Source organism: Camelus bactrianus, chromosome 11 (genome assembly GCF_048773025.1).
Source record: "Camelus bactrianus isolate YW-2024 breed Bactrian camel chromosome 11, ASM4877302v1, whole genome shotgun sequence".
Taxonomy (NCBI): domain Eukaryota; kingdom Metazoa; phylum Chordata; class Mammalia; order Artiodactyla; family Camelidae; genus Camelus; species Camelus bactrianus.
The window spans coordinates 14,057,529-14,073,102 of record NC_133549.1 but is presented as its reverse complement, the minus strand read 5'-3'; the positions used below and the strand labels follow the sequence as shown (position 1 = coordinate 14,073,102).

The 15,574-nt window shown below is 44.2% G+C and overlaps 1 protein-coding gene across 7 annotated transcripts in view; it reads right to left on the bottom strand.

Moving 5' to 3' along the window:
* Positions 1-15,574, bottom strand: part of RYR2 (ryanodine receptor 2) — a 543,025-nt gene that overhangs the window by 414,574 nt on the left and 112,877 nt on the right. For all 7 annotated transcript variants that reach the window (XM_074373272.1, XM_074373273.1, XM_074373274.1 and 4 more), the window contains exon 2: positions 788-907. In XM_074373272.1, the coding sequence (XP_074229373.1) occupies positions 788-907 (120 nt within the window). The remainder of the gene's footprint in view (positions 1-787; positions 908-15,574) is intronic.

Sequence of the window (15,574 nt, the reverse complement as noted above, 5' to 3'; positions counted from 1 at the left end):
GACACGGAGCCCACGTCAGCGCCTTGACTGCCACACGATATACCTACTGCAGAATCAGGAGAATTCATTTCTAGTGCTGAAGCCAGTTCTTAAACAGAAGGGCCAGAAGAACAACAGCCAGCACAGCGTTCAGTATAAAGCAAAAAATCAAAACCCAGCTAACTAACTGGCCTGCCTGGTTCTAGCATCTACGGAATATCAGAAACCACAGGCAAAGTACAAAATATCAACATTCTTGATGTTTTCTTTTTTGGAAGAACTTTCTTCACAGCTGATACCTATCACAGTAACTTGTACAGGAAGGCTGCCCAGGGAACACGTTGTATTACCTGGTTCCTCGTTTCAGAATGGTCGAGAACTTAGTCCTGCTCATCCCTCCCTTCATTGTGCTCAAATGTCACCACCTCAGAAACGCCTTCTCCAAACGCCCACCTGGGAAGGATGAGTCCTTGCTCGCCACCCTCCACCCTGCGAGTAACACTCCGCTTTTCTGTCGCCCTTATCAATTCTGAAATGACATCACTTATTTACGAGTTGACTTTTCCACTAGGATATAAACATCATGGGGGCAAGCCTTTGTCTACTCTTGTTAACAATCGCATCTGAGTTATTTGCAAAGAGTAATGGGCTCAATTGAAAACTGGCTTCATGCATAGTAGAAAATAAATTCCTATTTCCTTTAGTTTATATGTTCCACGAAAATAGTAATGTGCCCGTAAATAACACCCATGCTGCTAGTAAAACCTGAACGCTGGAACAGACTGAAAAGGCTAATGCCTTATCTCACCTTGGAATTTGAAGTTGACTCCAAGAAGCAAAGTCTGTTGCCAAATCCTTCTGCCGCCAGACACAGCTTCTGTTGTTCTTTGTGGATGGTTGCGGTACACTGCAGGACCACTTCATCATCCTGCAAAGGGGGGCAAAGGAGAGAGAAAAGTGAGGGCTGGCATGACTTGGACAGTCTAAATCAGATCTACAAGATGATTATTTTAGAGCATCTTTAAAAATCAGAGAAAAACCAGTATCAGACAACAGTTCCAAAAAAGCCAGAGAATCAATTCTGAGAGCACTTTTGTTTGCAAAAAAAAGATAACTAGGCAGGGGGAGGAGGGAGAGGTGACTGCCAAGGAAGAAGTCAGCAGTTTTTCCCACCGTCATTACTGATCCCAGGAGGCAACCTGCACGGAAAATGGTAAAATGCAGGATTTCCACGTTAGCGCTCTCACATAGTTTTAATCATTAAAATTACCAAGAAATGGTCTGACATATTCCTAGGACACCGAGGATCATCAAGAATGGAACCAACTACTGGCGGCCCACGCACGCCGTTCCAGTGCGCACAGAGGGAAACAGGTCAATGACAGAACTGGGTTTGAATCAACACGTCATCTTAGTTCCACCACACACTGGCTGCTTGCTCATGTTTGAACCGATCCTGGATTGCTTAAAAGTGGACAGAGAGGTGATTGGCTAGTTCATTCCTCGGAAATCCAATCGACTAATTAAGCAGGATTACAGGGAAACTACAAGGGGAAGAGGACGCAGAGGAGAACCAGGACCGGCAGCAGCAGCACAGGACGCACCGGACTGGAGAATCAGCGACCGCTGGGCTCCCACCCGGCTCTGCCGCGGACCACGTGACCAGGAAAGCGCGGCCAGGTGACTTCCACCGCGGCTGACGTGCACAGGCAATGAATCAACAATAAGTGGAGATGGCACAATCATCTTTCAACAAAGCAACTCGCCGTCATTGATTTTGGTTGGCAAATGCCTAATAAAAAGTCTAACCCTTTATAGTTTGACATTTCAACCTCAAAGACACAGGACACTTAACAGAGTAGTAAAACAAACAAACAAACAAAAAAACTCATTGACCCTTTTGATTCAAACCAGAGTGAAAAGGGAATATGAGCATATCCTAGAAGACCCTCCCCCTGGGAGCATTGATGAGTGGAGGTGATGAGAGGTGACAAACATTCAAAAGCAGAAAACAAGCCTCCTGGGTTAACCTGAAGACTACGCTGTATCACCCAGAAAGGGGCAGCTCTAACGTACATTGAAAATGCTGATCATGCTATGCATTTGCTTTATTTCCTACATGGTAGCAGCAATACCCAGTAGCTAGCTTGCAGCACCAGTCACGGCCAAGTCCAGTGTCTTAGTAATTACCTCCCAACTATCCCCCCAGGTGCTCATTAATTTCCAGCGAGCATTCAATTGTTACATTTTGAAAGTCAATTGCTAAAAAAAAAAAAAACCATTATTTTCACATAATGAGTACATATTCAGCATGGCTATAATAAATACTGAAGTTCCTTTGTTGTTTATACAATCTGCAAGGTCAAAGCTATATCGTGTTTTCCAAAGAGGTGGTGAAATAACTAAGAACTGAACTGTGCTGATGTGCTCGGCGCCCTACCAGATTCCCAGTCTCTCAGCATCTGGTCTCACCTACCCTATGGAACTCACTCTAGCATGTACACTGCACACGTGGGTAAGACAGGCTCCTTTGGATGCTGGAGGCTATCTAAATATCAGTCAATGATGACTTTAAGGTATTAATTAAAGACATTTTAGGAATGAGAATAAGAGAACTCAGCAGGTGTAGGGCAGGTGAGGGTAACGGTGCTACCCAGGAAGCCCCAAAAGAAGAGAAGGGGCACCATATTTACCAAAAATATAGTGTACGCTTGCCCTGGAATTCATGTGCCTAATCCTCACAATATCCCAGTAATAGAAAGATTATCCACACAGATATAGATGAGGAAAATGAGGCTCTAAGGAACTTGTGACTCACAGGGCTGATTATACTTATTTCCAGGAACTGATCATTACACCTAATTTATCTGACTGTCAAAGTCCTCAGCCGACACAGCTTGCAGAGGCTCAAATGGTCTTTACCACATCTGTTACCTAGAGGAGTATTTCCCAGTCTTTGACGTGCATCCTGTCCCCTGTGGGTCTTGCTGAGATGCACAGTCTTGGGCGGATTCTGCATCTCTAACAAGTGCTCACATGTGAGGGGGCATCCACAGCAGATCTCGGAAAGGATGGGGATCCCAGAAAAGAGGTGAGAAGTCTTTAAAAGAGTTTGGAGGCCATCGATAACAGCTGAATATTAAAAGAAGTCTGTGTACTTTGGACAGAGCCAGAAATGAGAGCACACGCAGAGATGCTCATTAGCATGTGGAACAAGCCAGCTGTCTAAGGGAAAGGAACAAACAAATAATGTACTGAACTGCTCTATTAAATTAAGAAAACCAACTCACTTGTGCAGGTTCCCTCCAACCTGATGCCTCAGCACTGGGTGGTGGAGGGCTCAGCCCGGCCACGGAGCAACATGAAGTTCAGGCAGCCCGGCCACACCACCCACAAGAGAGGCTATGACGACAACTTTCAGTCATGATCCAACTTTGACGGAGAGCACCTAGCCTGACATACTTTAAGGCTTTTCCCAGTTTATCTGGGAGCTGTTTCTATTTTAACATTCCAGTAAGCCAAGGGTTCCTTTCTGACAAAGTAAAATACGCTGAGCATTCATGGACTAAACACCAATTCACAACCACCTGCCAGTTCCCTTTAATTAACCCATCATTCATCTCAAAGCACAATTTTTCACCAGAACCACTGTGGCTTCAGAGCCTACTGACTACGCACTGAAAAGGTTTTGATAAGTAGCTTTATTTTTTATTTATTATAACCCATGTGCAGTAACTCTGGTTATTGTCAACATACACACTTGTGCATAAGGATATATCTGTATACACACACACACACACACACACACACCATGAAATCTATCTTCTATTCCAAAAAGAAAGACTAAACACTGCCTGATACTGATGGGACCCAGAGAGTGAGTGAGCAGTGCTCGGGTAACAGAACAATAAGGACACATTAGAGTACAACTTTGGTGGTCACACAGCTTCCTCTGAATTAGTCTTTGCCTCCCAGGCCCTCAGGTCCAGGCTCCTAACTTTCATTCCTTGCCTTTGTGTTTTGGTTGCACATACCATCAGTGCACCTTAGCCCAAAGACAGAAAGTCACCCTTCAATATTCACCAGCTTTTTGATATACTTTGTTTTTTTTGAGCTGCTATGTCTTCTATCTAGTACCTAGGGCAACAAATTTTGATGCAACTCACAAGAAATAACATTCCATAATCAAAATGCTACAAAGATGGAATGTGCTTATGTTCTGTTCTTTCATTTTTTTAATTTCAAAGCCTGTTAATTAATTAACCATGAATGACCAGCATGATGATAAAGATACTAACATCTTGCTGTTTCTGGAAAACCCTGAACCCACACCAATCCCTACTGTATAAAAACACACTTGAGGAAATAAAATTACTCACCTTTCTTTGTAACAAAATAATAAATTATAAAAGGAAATATTTCAGAAGAAACTTCATGAACAATTAGATAAATGGCGATACTTAAGTAAGAGTGATGTCCAGCCTAGAGTCACCAAATCCTATGACGTCTACTCCATCAGTACCTTTCAAATCCCGTCCATTTTCCATTACCCTAGCTATCACCATCTGTCATTTAGACATCTTCAAAATCCAATGAGTAGTTTTCCACTGCAAACCCCTTTCCAACAGTGCTTCACCTTGAGGTCACACCATCAGCCTGACTCTACCGTTTCCTGGTTTACAACCTTCTACTGGCTTCTCATTGCTCTAAGGAATATGACCCAAAAAATCCTCTAGCCTACAGAACCCTGCATTGCATGGTCTTTGCCAGCCCAACATTTCCTCCAACCAACCTTCCTCCATTCCTTTGCTTCTACAGGACTTTTGCACATGCCATTGAACCAATTCTGCAACCTCTAGCTGAGACATTATCATCTTTCAAATCTCAATTCAAGCATCCTTTCCAGAGGGGAGCCTTCCCTACCCCCAGGCTGTGGCAGTTTCTCTGTTTTGTGCTCCTAGAGCACCATTTTCCCTTCCTTCAGTTTCCTCAGTTGTCACTATGCATTCATTTAAGTAATTATGAGCGTGAGCAGTGTCTAGCACTGTGCCCGGCAAGTACAACACATGCAATAATTGATCATTTATCATAATCCACTTTATGATTACTCGTGAATGTGCACGGCCGTGCTGACGAATGGAGTTGCTTCTTAGAATTGCCAAGGCAAGACCCTATTTAATTTCCAATTGAAGCGACTATTGTACAATCCCATTAAGTGATTTCATGGTTATGTGCGCCAAGAAATAGAGCAATATTGGAGGAAATCACCAATCCTATCTATTACGTCCATGACAAATTTTAATGAATCATGAGTATCGGTAGCATCATTATAAAATTCAATTGGAAATCCCGAATTCCCAGTTTTTTTCAGTATTTGCGGATGCTAACCACTATATATAAACTAGATAAAGAGCAAGGTCCTACTGTATAGTACTGGGAACTATATTCAATATCTTATAATAGCCCATAATGAAAAAGAATATGAAAATATATACATATATGTATGTATAACTGAATCACTATGCTGTACACCAGAAATTAACACAGCATTGTAAACCGACTATACTTCAATTAAAAAAAACTCAATTGGAACACTGGAGAAAAAAGCAATCTAGTCCATTTTTCTCCTATTTTCACATAAACATAATAAAACTTGGATTACAGCCTTTCCACATACAATCTAAGCTATTCAAGCATACTGCACTCTTGAAAAGTCAAAAAATGCTCCCAATGACTGGTCATTAAAAAGCCCCTCCCATCACACCAGGTACCTCCCTTAAACTCCCATTAGGCTTGTCTTTCAAAATATTTCTCCAGGTTGAGACTTTCTGTAACTGACCCTCTCCCTCAGCGACATCCTGATAATTTTCCACAGTTAGCTTCAACTCAAAAAGTTCACCGTCTGTGCCGTATCCGACGCTATCCACCAAACAGGTCAGATTAGACTCCCCGGAAACCAGGTGTTCAATGGAAATAAACATTTTAGTTGAAACCGGAGGGAACCATGCCCCCGTCCAATTTAGGCCACTGCACGTAGTAAACGCCCCATAAGTACATGTTGGATTGAATTCCTTTTCTTAAATGCTCCTGTACTTCTCCGGTGACCTTCCAGCTCTTTGGCAAAGAGATCCATTATTTACGTGGGGAAAGCCTGCACCACAGTGCTGCAATCCAGGCAATTTTGTGCTGAGTCAGTAAGACCTGGTTTCTGTAACAAATGCTGCCAGGTCCGCTGGAATAGTACAAGGTGGGAAAGAATTATCTAACAGCGGCAGCAACAGCGTCTTCCCCACAGTCACGTGTCACAAGTACTTCCTGAGGACATGCGTGCTAGGAAGTGTTCTAAGCCTTTGAGATGTGTTGCTGAATAAATCATACCCCTGAGCTCACTAAGCTTACACTCTGGCAGGGAAGAGAGACAATAAATAAAAACCTGATAAATGTGTAAATTATGTGAAAGGTGAGAAGCTGTACATATTAAAAAAGGAACAGGACGAGGAGGATCAGTAGTACTGCTGTGCTCGGGGAGGCTGCAATCGTGGTTGGAACTGCCAGGCCTCACGGAGGGAATGCCTTCCGAGCAAAGGCCTGAAGCAGGGAAGGGAATCAGCCTCGGGAGTATCTGCAGAAGGGACACTCCAGGCAGAAGGCAGGCCAGAGAAGGTCCCTTGGGCAGAAGTGTTCCTGCCTGTTCGAGAAACACGGAGGATGTCATGGCACCTGGAGGGGAGAAGCCAGGGGGAGGATGGTGGGAGAGGAGGTCAGAGAGAACCCAGCGGAAGGCCCCGCCTGGGCGAGGGGGGGAGCCATTGACTCAGGTACCAAATGCAGCCGTGAGGAGGCAAGGAAGAAGCAGGGGACCTCACGGGGGCCACGGCAACCATTCAGGGGACGTGATGGGGACTCAGACCAGATCTAATCCTGGATATACTTTGCATTTATCGAGGGCCTGCTACGTTCCAGAAACCGTGACACGTGCTCACACGTTTATCTCACTGATTCCACCATTGCGTCTAACTCTTCTGGCATACGGCCAAATAAAATGTTTTAATTTATTTTATTTTATTGAAGTATAGTTGATTTATAAGGTTAGTTCCAGGTGTACAGCAAAGCAATTCACTTGTACACATACATACATATATATACACATATATACACACACATATTTTCAGATTCTTTTTCATTATAGGTTATTACAAGGAATAGAATATAGTTCCTTGCGCTGTACAGTAGGGCCTTGTTGTTTATCTATCTTATATAGTTTGTATCTGTTAATCCCAAACTCCTTATTTATCCCTTCCCCCCTTTCCCCTTTGGTAACCACAAGTTTGTTTTCTCTGTCTGTGAGTCTATCTCAGGTTTGCAAATAAAATTTGTATCTTTTTTTAGATCCCACAGGTAAGTGATATCCTATGACATTTCTCTGAAATGTCAATGGACAGTTGACTGGATAAAGAAGATGCGATGTGTGTATACACTGCAGGCGCACACGCAGTGGGCCTGGTGGCAGCGCCAGGCGGGACTCAGTGTGGCCGCCAAGCACAGAATAAGTTGTCCGAGGACCTACTGCATGTGAAGGTCATGCGGAGAGGGCTGGGCTCAGAGACCAAGGAACAACTGGAAGAGGAAGAAACAGAAACCACTAGTGAAGAGCACTGGTACTGGATGTGCCTGAGCTCAAGGGGACAGAGTAGGTTTCTTATGACAATTTGGGAGTTCAAAGGGAAACCCCTGTAAATGTGGTCTGTCATTCCAGTGACGTAAACCCCATGAAATAGTATCTGTTCAGGTTCTTGAGTTAGCCTTGCAAATAATTTTTTTAACATCATTAAGCCTATGTGAGTTCTACTTGGATTTGTACATTTTTATTGGTCCTCAGCCTTCATTTATAATGTTGTACTTTTTTCACATTGAATAAAGGAATCTAGCCCATAAAAAAAAACTGCAATATTATTCAGCCCTAAAAAAGAATGAAATAATGCCATTTGCAGCAACATGGATAGACCTAGAGATTATCATACTAAGTGAAGTAAGTCAGACAAAGACAAATAAAATGTTACCTGTACTATATTTATACAATAGTATGTTTTCTTACAGTGAATACATAGTAATCAGAGCAAATGAGCTGAGACAATGAAAGGAAAGCAACCCATATTTGTGGTCTCACACTGAGTCTGTATCTATTCATTTAAACATACAGGCAGTGTTCAGTTTGCCCATGAGCACAGAACTATAAAAGCGACCATGCAAAGCAGCCTTTGGGAAAATTGTTTATGAATTTTTCCTTGACTTTTAAAAATTCTTGTTCAGACATTAAAAACTGTTCTTATTATCAGTTATAAGAGGAGAGAGAAATGAAAATAAGTAAAACTAGTATCTCTTTAATATGCTATCATTTAGTACATTAGAAACACTGAGAATTAAAGTGCTTTATTTCTTCGTAAAACACTTATCAAAGAGTAGTTTGAACCTAAGTTTGTTTTCTATGTCTGTGAGTCTCTTTCTGTTCTGTAAGTAAGTTCATTTATGTCATTTTTTTGGATTCCACATATAAGCAGTATCATGATATTTGTCTGTCTCTGTTATGGTTACCAAAGGGGACAGAGGGGGAGGGATAAATTGGGAGTGTGGGATCAGCAGATACACACTACTGTACATAAAAGAGATAAACAACAAGGTCCTACTGCACAGCCCAGGGAACTACATCCAATACCTTGTAACCGTCTATAATGAAAAAGAACATGAAAAGAAATATATATACATGTACAATTGAATCACTATGCTGCACACCAGAAACTAACACAGTGTTGGAAATCACCTCTATCTCAATAAAAAAGAGTAGTTTGAACAGCACATGCCTTATCCTTCTCAGTATAACTCTCCCTGAGCAAGGAGCAGCTCTTCAAATGCCTTGGCAAACTGTGATCCTCTTACATTTGGATAATTTTCCAGCATTTTCAATGTTATGAAATATCTCCAGGAGTTCTTTATTGTCAGTTCTTTGCCACTGTCACTTCCTCTGGGACGTCTTCCTCCTTTTGTCACAACTGCTTTCCTCATTTATGTCTGGAAGCTCACCTCACTCCGTCCTCTGGGTGCATGACTACATTTTCTCAGGCAGCCACAGCGTCCATGCTCCCACACTCAGAAATTGCTTCTATGACTCCACTTACGTTCAGTTGAAATTTCATTTCCTGCATCACCACTTTTTGTTTCCTTAGTGCCAATTCCCATCTATCCATTTGTGTAAAATGTCACGTGTCTTGGTCATGGGGGTGGGGGGTGGGAACGGGGAGGAAACACAGTGCCACCCCTGCTGTCTGTGCATAAAATGAAGGACAGACGTGACGTGACCAATCAGCACAGGTTCTGAACGAAGCCATGTGCTTGGTCACGGATCACAAGGTGCACCTTGTATTTGATCAGGATTCAAAGGTTAAAGAGTCAGCAGTGAAGTGTGGACTTTATGCAATTACAGTGAATAAATCACGGTAAGTGAAACTGGAGCCATTATGTTGGGGAACGTAGGCTCTTTAACGCAGCCACACTGACGTTGTGTGTATCGCAACCATGCCAAGCACAGGCTGCCTGTGTTTACTGAGCACCTGCCAAAGACCCAGTGATGTGAACATAATATATCTTCAAGGTAGGAGTTAGCAGGACTTACTGACAAATTACATGAAAGTAAAAAAGACCAGAGAGTTTTCTTTAATAAATTGCAGTTGTGCAACTGGAAAAAAAAACCCACAATTGTCACAACACTGTAAACTGACTATGCTTCAACAGGAATATATGTATACCAAAAAATGACAGCTGTCACACTGGAGAGAGACCCTATGAATGGAACGAATGGGGAAGAGCCTGTAAGAACAGCTTTAACCTTTATCCCCACCTGAAGCTGCACAAAGGGAGACCCTCTACGACTGTTCTCTGCGGAAGAGCCTTCGGTCACCACGCAGCCCTTTAGGTACGTGAGCAGATTCGTGCTGGTGAGACAACATAAGGATGTCCTTTCTGTGGAAAAGCCTTTAATGCACGTTCTGTGCTTAGGCAACAGCAGACCCTCCACACTAGAGAGAAGCCCTAGGAATGCAGTGCGCACGCGAGCGCCCTCACCCAGAGCGCACGCCTGCGCGGGCACCGGGGAGCCCACACAGAGGGGGAGGCTGCACGAGCACAGGAGCGACGTCGGGACAGGCTTCAGCCACAATGCCAGCCGTTACTCACACCAAGGAGTTCACGTGGTAGAGAAACTATGCCTGTCGTCAGTGCAGAAAGGCCTTCACTGAGAAGTTAGAAACGTGAGCGATTTGCACTGCAGAGCAGGACCGACTCTGAAATCACCGTGGAGGGCCTTCCAGAGAACCCCAGCCTTGGCATGCACAAGACAGCTGCAAACGGTGATCCTCGTTAAGCTACGAAAGAAGGCAAGACAATCTTCACCAGGAGGCAGAAGCTTCTTGGAGGATGCCAGATAATTCCTGCTAGAAAAGCGTGTCCATGAAGTAACCACCTGAAATCCTCACTCACCGAGCAACACTCGTAAGACAAGTGTGGATTCACACTGCACAGACCAACCTTGGTGTCCTGAGTGGAGGGACAACTTCAATGACCACCCATGCCTTGGTCAACATCAAAGATGTCACCTAAGGAGACACCAATCCTCACATCAAGGTGCAAAGCCTTCAGCGGCAACTCACGTCAGAAAACTCATTCAGGGAAGACGTTCTGTAAAGAACCCAACTCTGCAAACACTTCAGACTCTTGCTGAATGACCTACTATGGAAAAGATGTCGGATAAAAATGTAGCGTTCTGAGAAAGCTGTGTGAGAAATTTGGTAACAAGCAATAGTCAGTTAGACATGTGGTCCTCAATAAATTTATTCTTGTGAAAATGTCTGCAGGAAAAGTTATTGAAAACTCTGCGATGCTGCTATCTGTCTGGACAGAACCATGAAAATTAGACTGACGAAGACGGGCCACTTCTTTCCATCAGCAATCCCCCCATTCTGATCAGTTAGATGGTTTCTGCCACTTACACAGCACTAAACATAAGTACAAATACTTCGGTCCATCAGAAAAGACCTCTGGAAGCAACTGAAAACGTAGAATACAAAATAATGCACCTTAACTGTTATATAAGTGATAAAGTATGTAGGTAACTATTGTGTAAGTGATAAAATATGTAAGTACATAACAAGAATGACTGGAAACACAGATAAATAAATAGATAATTTGTCAATAAATAAATGAAATTCTTGTATCATATCATACACAAAAAATCAACCCTAAGGTTTAAAGATTTTAATGTGAAAGGCAAAATTTTCAGACTTCTAGAATATGAGTGGACATCAGTATGAGCTTATAATAAAAAGGACTTCTCAGCCAAGACTCAACACAAAGAAAAGACTGATAAATTAAACTTCATTAAAATTAAGAACCTCTGTTCAATAAAAGCCCCCATGAAGTAAACTGAAAAACCAGAAAACTATGAGAAGACATTTGAAATGCATATACTAGACAAATGAATGCATTAAAAATTATAGAAATCATTGAGAAAAAATAAAATAATAGGCAAAAGGCATTTATAATACGCATAAAGGGCATTTCATAGTAGGAGAAATATAAACGGCAAATTACCACATGAGAAGAGGTTATTAGGAATTAGAGGAGTAGTAATTAAGGAAATATAGGTATTAGCAATTAGAGAAACAAAAAGTAAAGTCAAAATAAAATCCATTTTGGACTCTCTAGATTGGCCAAAAAAAAAGACTGGCAGTACCTAGGGTGGACAAGAATGCGGGAAAATGGGAACGCTTCTGCGCTGCTGATGGGAGAGTAAATTGTTAAAGAAATAACTTTAGAAAACAGTCTGACATGGAAGTTGAAAATGCTCCTGCCCCTTAACCTGGCAGTTCCATTCCTAGACAGATTCACTGAGAAAATCTTGTTCACTTGTACGAAAAGCACGTGTAAGAATGTGCATTATGGCAGCAAAACCATGAATGAGACAATGGTGCTAACCAGCAAATTCAGCAGAAAGGGCAAGAAGAAGAAGAGAATCAGTGATAAGACTGATCCCAGCTGCAAGGACCGGGCTGGGGTGAGCCCTTCAGAGCTGAGGCCGTGGTCCGTGTGCACCAGCGGGAAGAGCTCTCATTGGTGGTGCCTAGGTGTGATGCAAGGGGCAGACATGGCCCACCTCAAGGACCCAAGCAGAGCTGGGCATCAGTAAAAATGGTCACAAGTCTTGGAAGAAGACGAGAACCGTGACATCAAGTTCTCCTGTAGCACGCCAGGTTCCACAAGTGATTAGCTAGAAACTTCTGGCCAGAAGACATAGCTTTGCAATAAAACTAAAGGCACTGAAGGCAAAAAGAAAGACTTGCAGAATCCCACTCAGGAGTAACGAGGAGGAAGGTGAGAGCCTGCTGAAGCATGGGAGAGCCCTGTGCACTGACACTACAGGAGCTTCTGGAAAGATGTATTCTTCTGAGTCTAATTTTTATTTGTTTTTGTTTGGGGTTTTTTTGGGGGGGTAATTAGGTTTATTTACTTATTTATTTATATTGGAGGTACTGGGGATTGAAGCCACGCACCCCACCACTGAGCTACACCCTCCCCTACTCGGAGTCACAGTTTCATTTTTATGTGCAGTCGCATGATCCCACGCGGACTACAGGGTGACGGTCCAACCCTCAGTTCCTCACCCGCAAGTGAACCAAATGTCCTTCAGGGCCCCAGAACTCACATTTTATGGTTCTGTGGGGAAAGTCGAAAGGCGAGAAGAAACCCTCTCTCCTGTACAAGTTCAAAGAGAGAAATTAAATGCACTTTCCCACTTCTACTGTATAAGCCTATCTCTAGCCACCACCCTTTTTTGGTAGAAGGAGCTAGAGGCTTTCTCTAGTATCCTTAAGTTTTCGTGTTGTGTATGTGGTTTTATGCAAGATCATAGCAATGTCTTTTTTACCCCATCAAGTGACATAGCTACAGAAGTGATCTGTGGCCCTGTGCCGATGACTGCCAAGCAGAAGCACATGACAAAGCGGACGTAGGGACAGCATGAGCCGCGTGCCCGGGGAAGGCCAGCTGAAGGGGCGCCAGACAGACATGCCCGAAGCTCAGCGGTGAGGAAGGCACCAGCCCTCTCACTCCACTTCCCGCGGTCACAAGAGGCAGCCATCCGAACAGCAGGGGCAAGGCGGAAGTGCAGACCCTTCATCTGGGCCGTTCTATTTCCCGTTTAGTAGGAACGATCCTTCTAGAAGAAGGAGACTTGACCTTTTCACCTCTAACACACCAACTCGGGAAGTCCATCAGTGTGGAGCAATTTCCCGCACCCGTGAGCTCTCAGGAGAACGTCCCGTGTTCCCTAACAGATCCGCCAGCGCCAGCACCGGATCCAAAGTCAGACTCTGCCGGTCTCAGGCTTCAGTGACTTGAGTTTTTAGCTTCCTGCCAACTACAACTTAGCAAAAACAGAGGCCAGAAACTTCTACGGAAGTCTTACTTTCTTAACTATCACAGAAACAAAGAGAAACATAAAACAAGACATAAATAAGCCTTTTTCTTACAAAGAGCCACAAATGATGATCACATTTGAATAGGTCTGCCTTCTCCTTGGAATTTAACGTGCCCAAAATGTCAATCGTTCTGTAATCCATCCAGATTCTGCCGTCCCCCGCGGTTCCTTCTCTCTGTAAGCAGCACCGCCAGTTCAAGCAGCGAACACCAGACACTTCGGCTCCACCTTTAACATCGCCTACCAGCTGCCTGCACTCCTTCTTCCCCTCCATCACCCAGGCCGCGTGACACGCAGCCTCCTCGTGGTCCTTCAGGCCCTGCACCATCTGCTTCCTCTGACCTCTATGATGACCTCCCACACGTTTCTCACTTTGCTTGTCACGGTCCAGCTCTACGTCACCCCTCAGGTCCTCCGATGCACAAAGCCCTTTTCTGTCTTAAGGCCTTGCTCGTTTTCCCCTTGGCCAGAATGTTCTTCCCTGGAACCTCTCAGATCGTACCTTATAGTCCTTTCCTCGGCTTACCACCCGCCCTGCCTCTCTGCCTCTCTCTGCCTCTCTCTCTCTCTCTCTCTTGCTCCTTTATAACACGAATCACACGCAGTAACTGCCTTATTTAACTGTCTTCTGACCCGCTGTCTTCCCTGCTAAGGATCTACGTTCCTTAGCAAGGGGACCGTGCCCACCTTGCTCGTACTGCATCCCTAGTCCCCGCGCAGAGGAGGCGTCCCTAAAGGACATCTGAAGGGGAAGAGAATAAGTGAATTCTTTCTTTGCCTTTCAAAGGGAAGGGAGTGGCCATCTATTCTCAGTAGAACTACCTCCTCGCTCGGGGCAGCTAACAGCCACGAGGCACCTGTGTTCCAATTACTGTGCATTTTCTCAGTGGCCCTGAAGGGAGGGTCTGCATCAGTTCTGTTTATCAACTTCTATCCAACACGAGAGCGCAGCGTCCGGCACACAGCAGACAGTCAGGGCATGAGCAGATGAGGAAACCCATGAGCTAAGTACTACCATTGTGCTGTGAGGATGAGGAAGGGCTGTTATGACGGCTACTTTACAGAGGAGAAAAGGGCATCGTGAGAGTAAACCATTTACTCTTGGTTACCCAGCTGATAAGCGGTTGAACAGGACTCAGATCTGGGTCCACCTGACTCAACAACCAGACTCGTAACCTCTGTGCTGTCCTGCCTCCTGCAACGTTAGAAGAATCACTGCATGAACAGTCTGGCTAGGGAAACTGAGGACCCTGCCCAGGCACTGCCCCGAGAATAACCCCTGATCTCCTTTTACCAAATATGTTTTAATGACGTGGCTACAGGTAAAGTCAATACAGTGTGGTATGCAGATCGAACTGTGTTAAAATGGAAATCAGACGAAAAACCCATCGCACAAAAAACAAACTGACATAAAAGAACAAGCTCGTTTCCTTGAATGGAGGAGCAGCAGGCGATGGTGAGATGAGAGACGGAAGGCTGGCTGTGTCCCCAGCAGGAAATCAATATGCAGTCAACAGGGACCTTTCTAACTTTCATTTGAGAGATGGAAACATGCTAATTTAAACCTATTTTTCTGGGCTGTTATAGACAGAATGACGGTATTAACAACCTCCATATCCCTTGGAGCTCATTAAAATACTTGATAAAATCACGTTGTTGGCTTAGAACTCAGCAGACCACCTTCCTCTTCAATGACTGCTTCCCCATGTTTCCTTGTTCCCCGAAAACCAGGAAACAGGAGTGGCAGTGAGCCAAGATGGGGAGAGGCACGGCCCCAGCGGCAGGCAGGAAGGTGGCACTCTCTGCAAGGAGCTTCGAAACTATAGTGAAACCCACAAAATGGTGGCCTTCTTTTTCTCATCACCCGGGAAAGGCAATCCTACAGACTGTGAGGGACGACTCCCCTCCACCACACGCCTTCCTCTGCACGTAGACTACACATCAGGCCACACATCTCCCGCTAGGGCACCACGGGAGAGCAACACACACACACACACACACAGAGGCTGGTGTATTAACAGCACAACTAGATATCACACAAATAATTTATGGATGCAGATAAAACCCTGG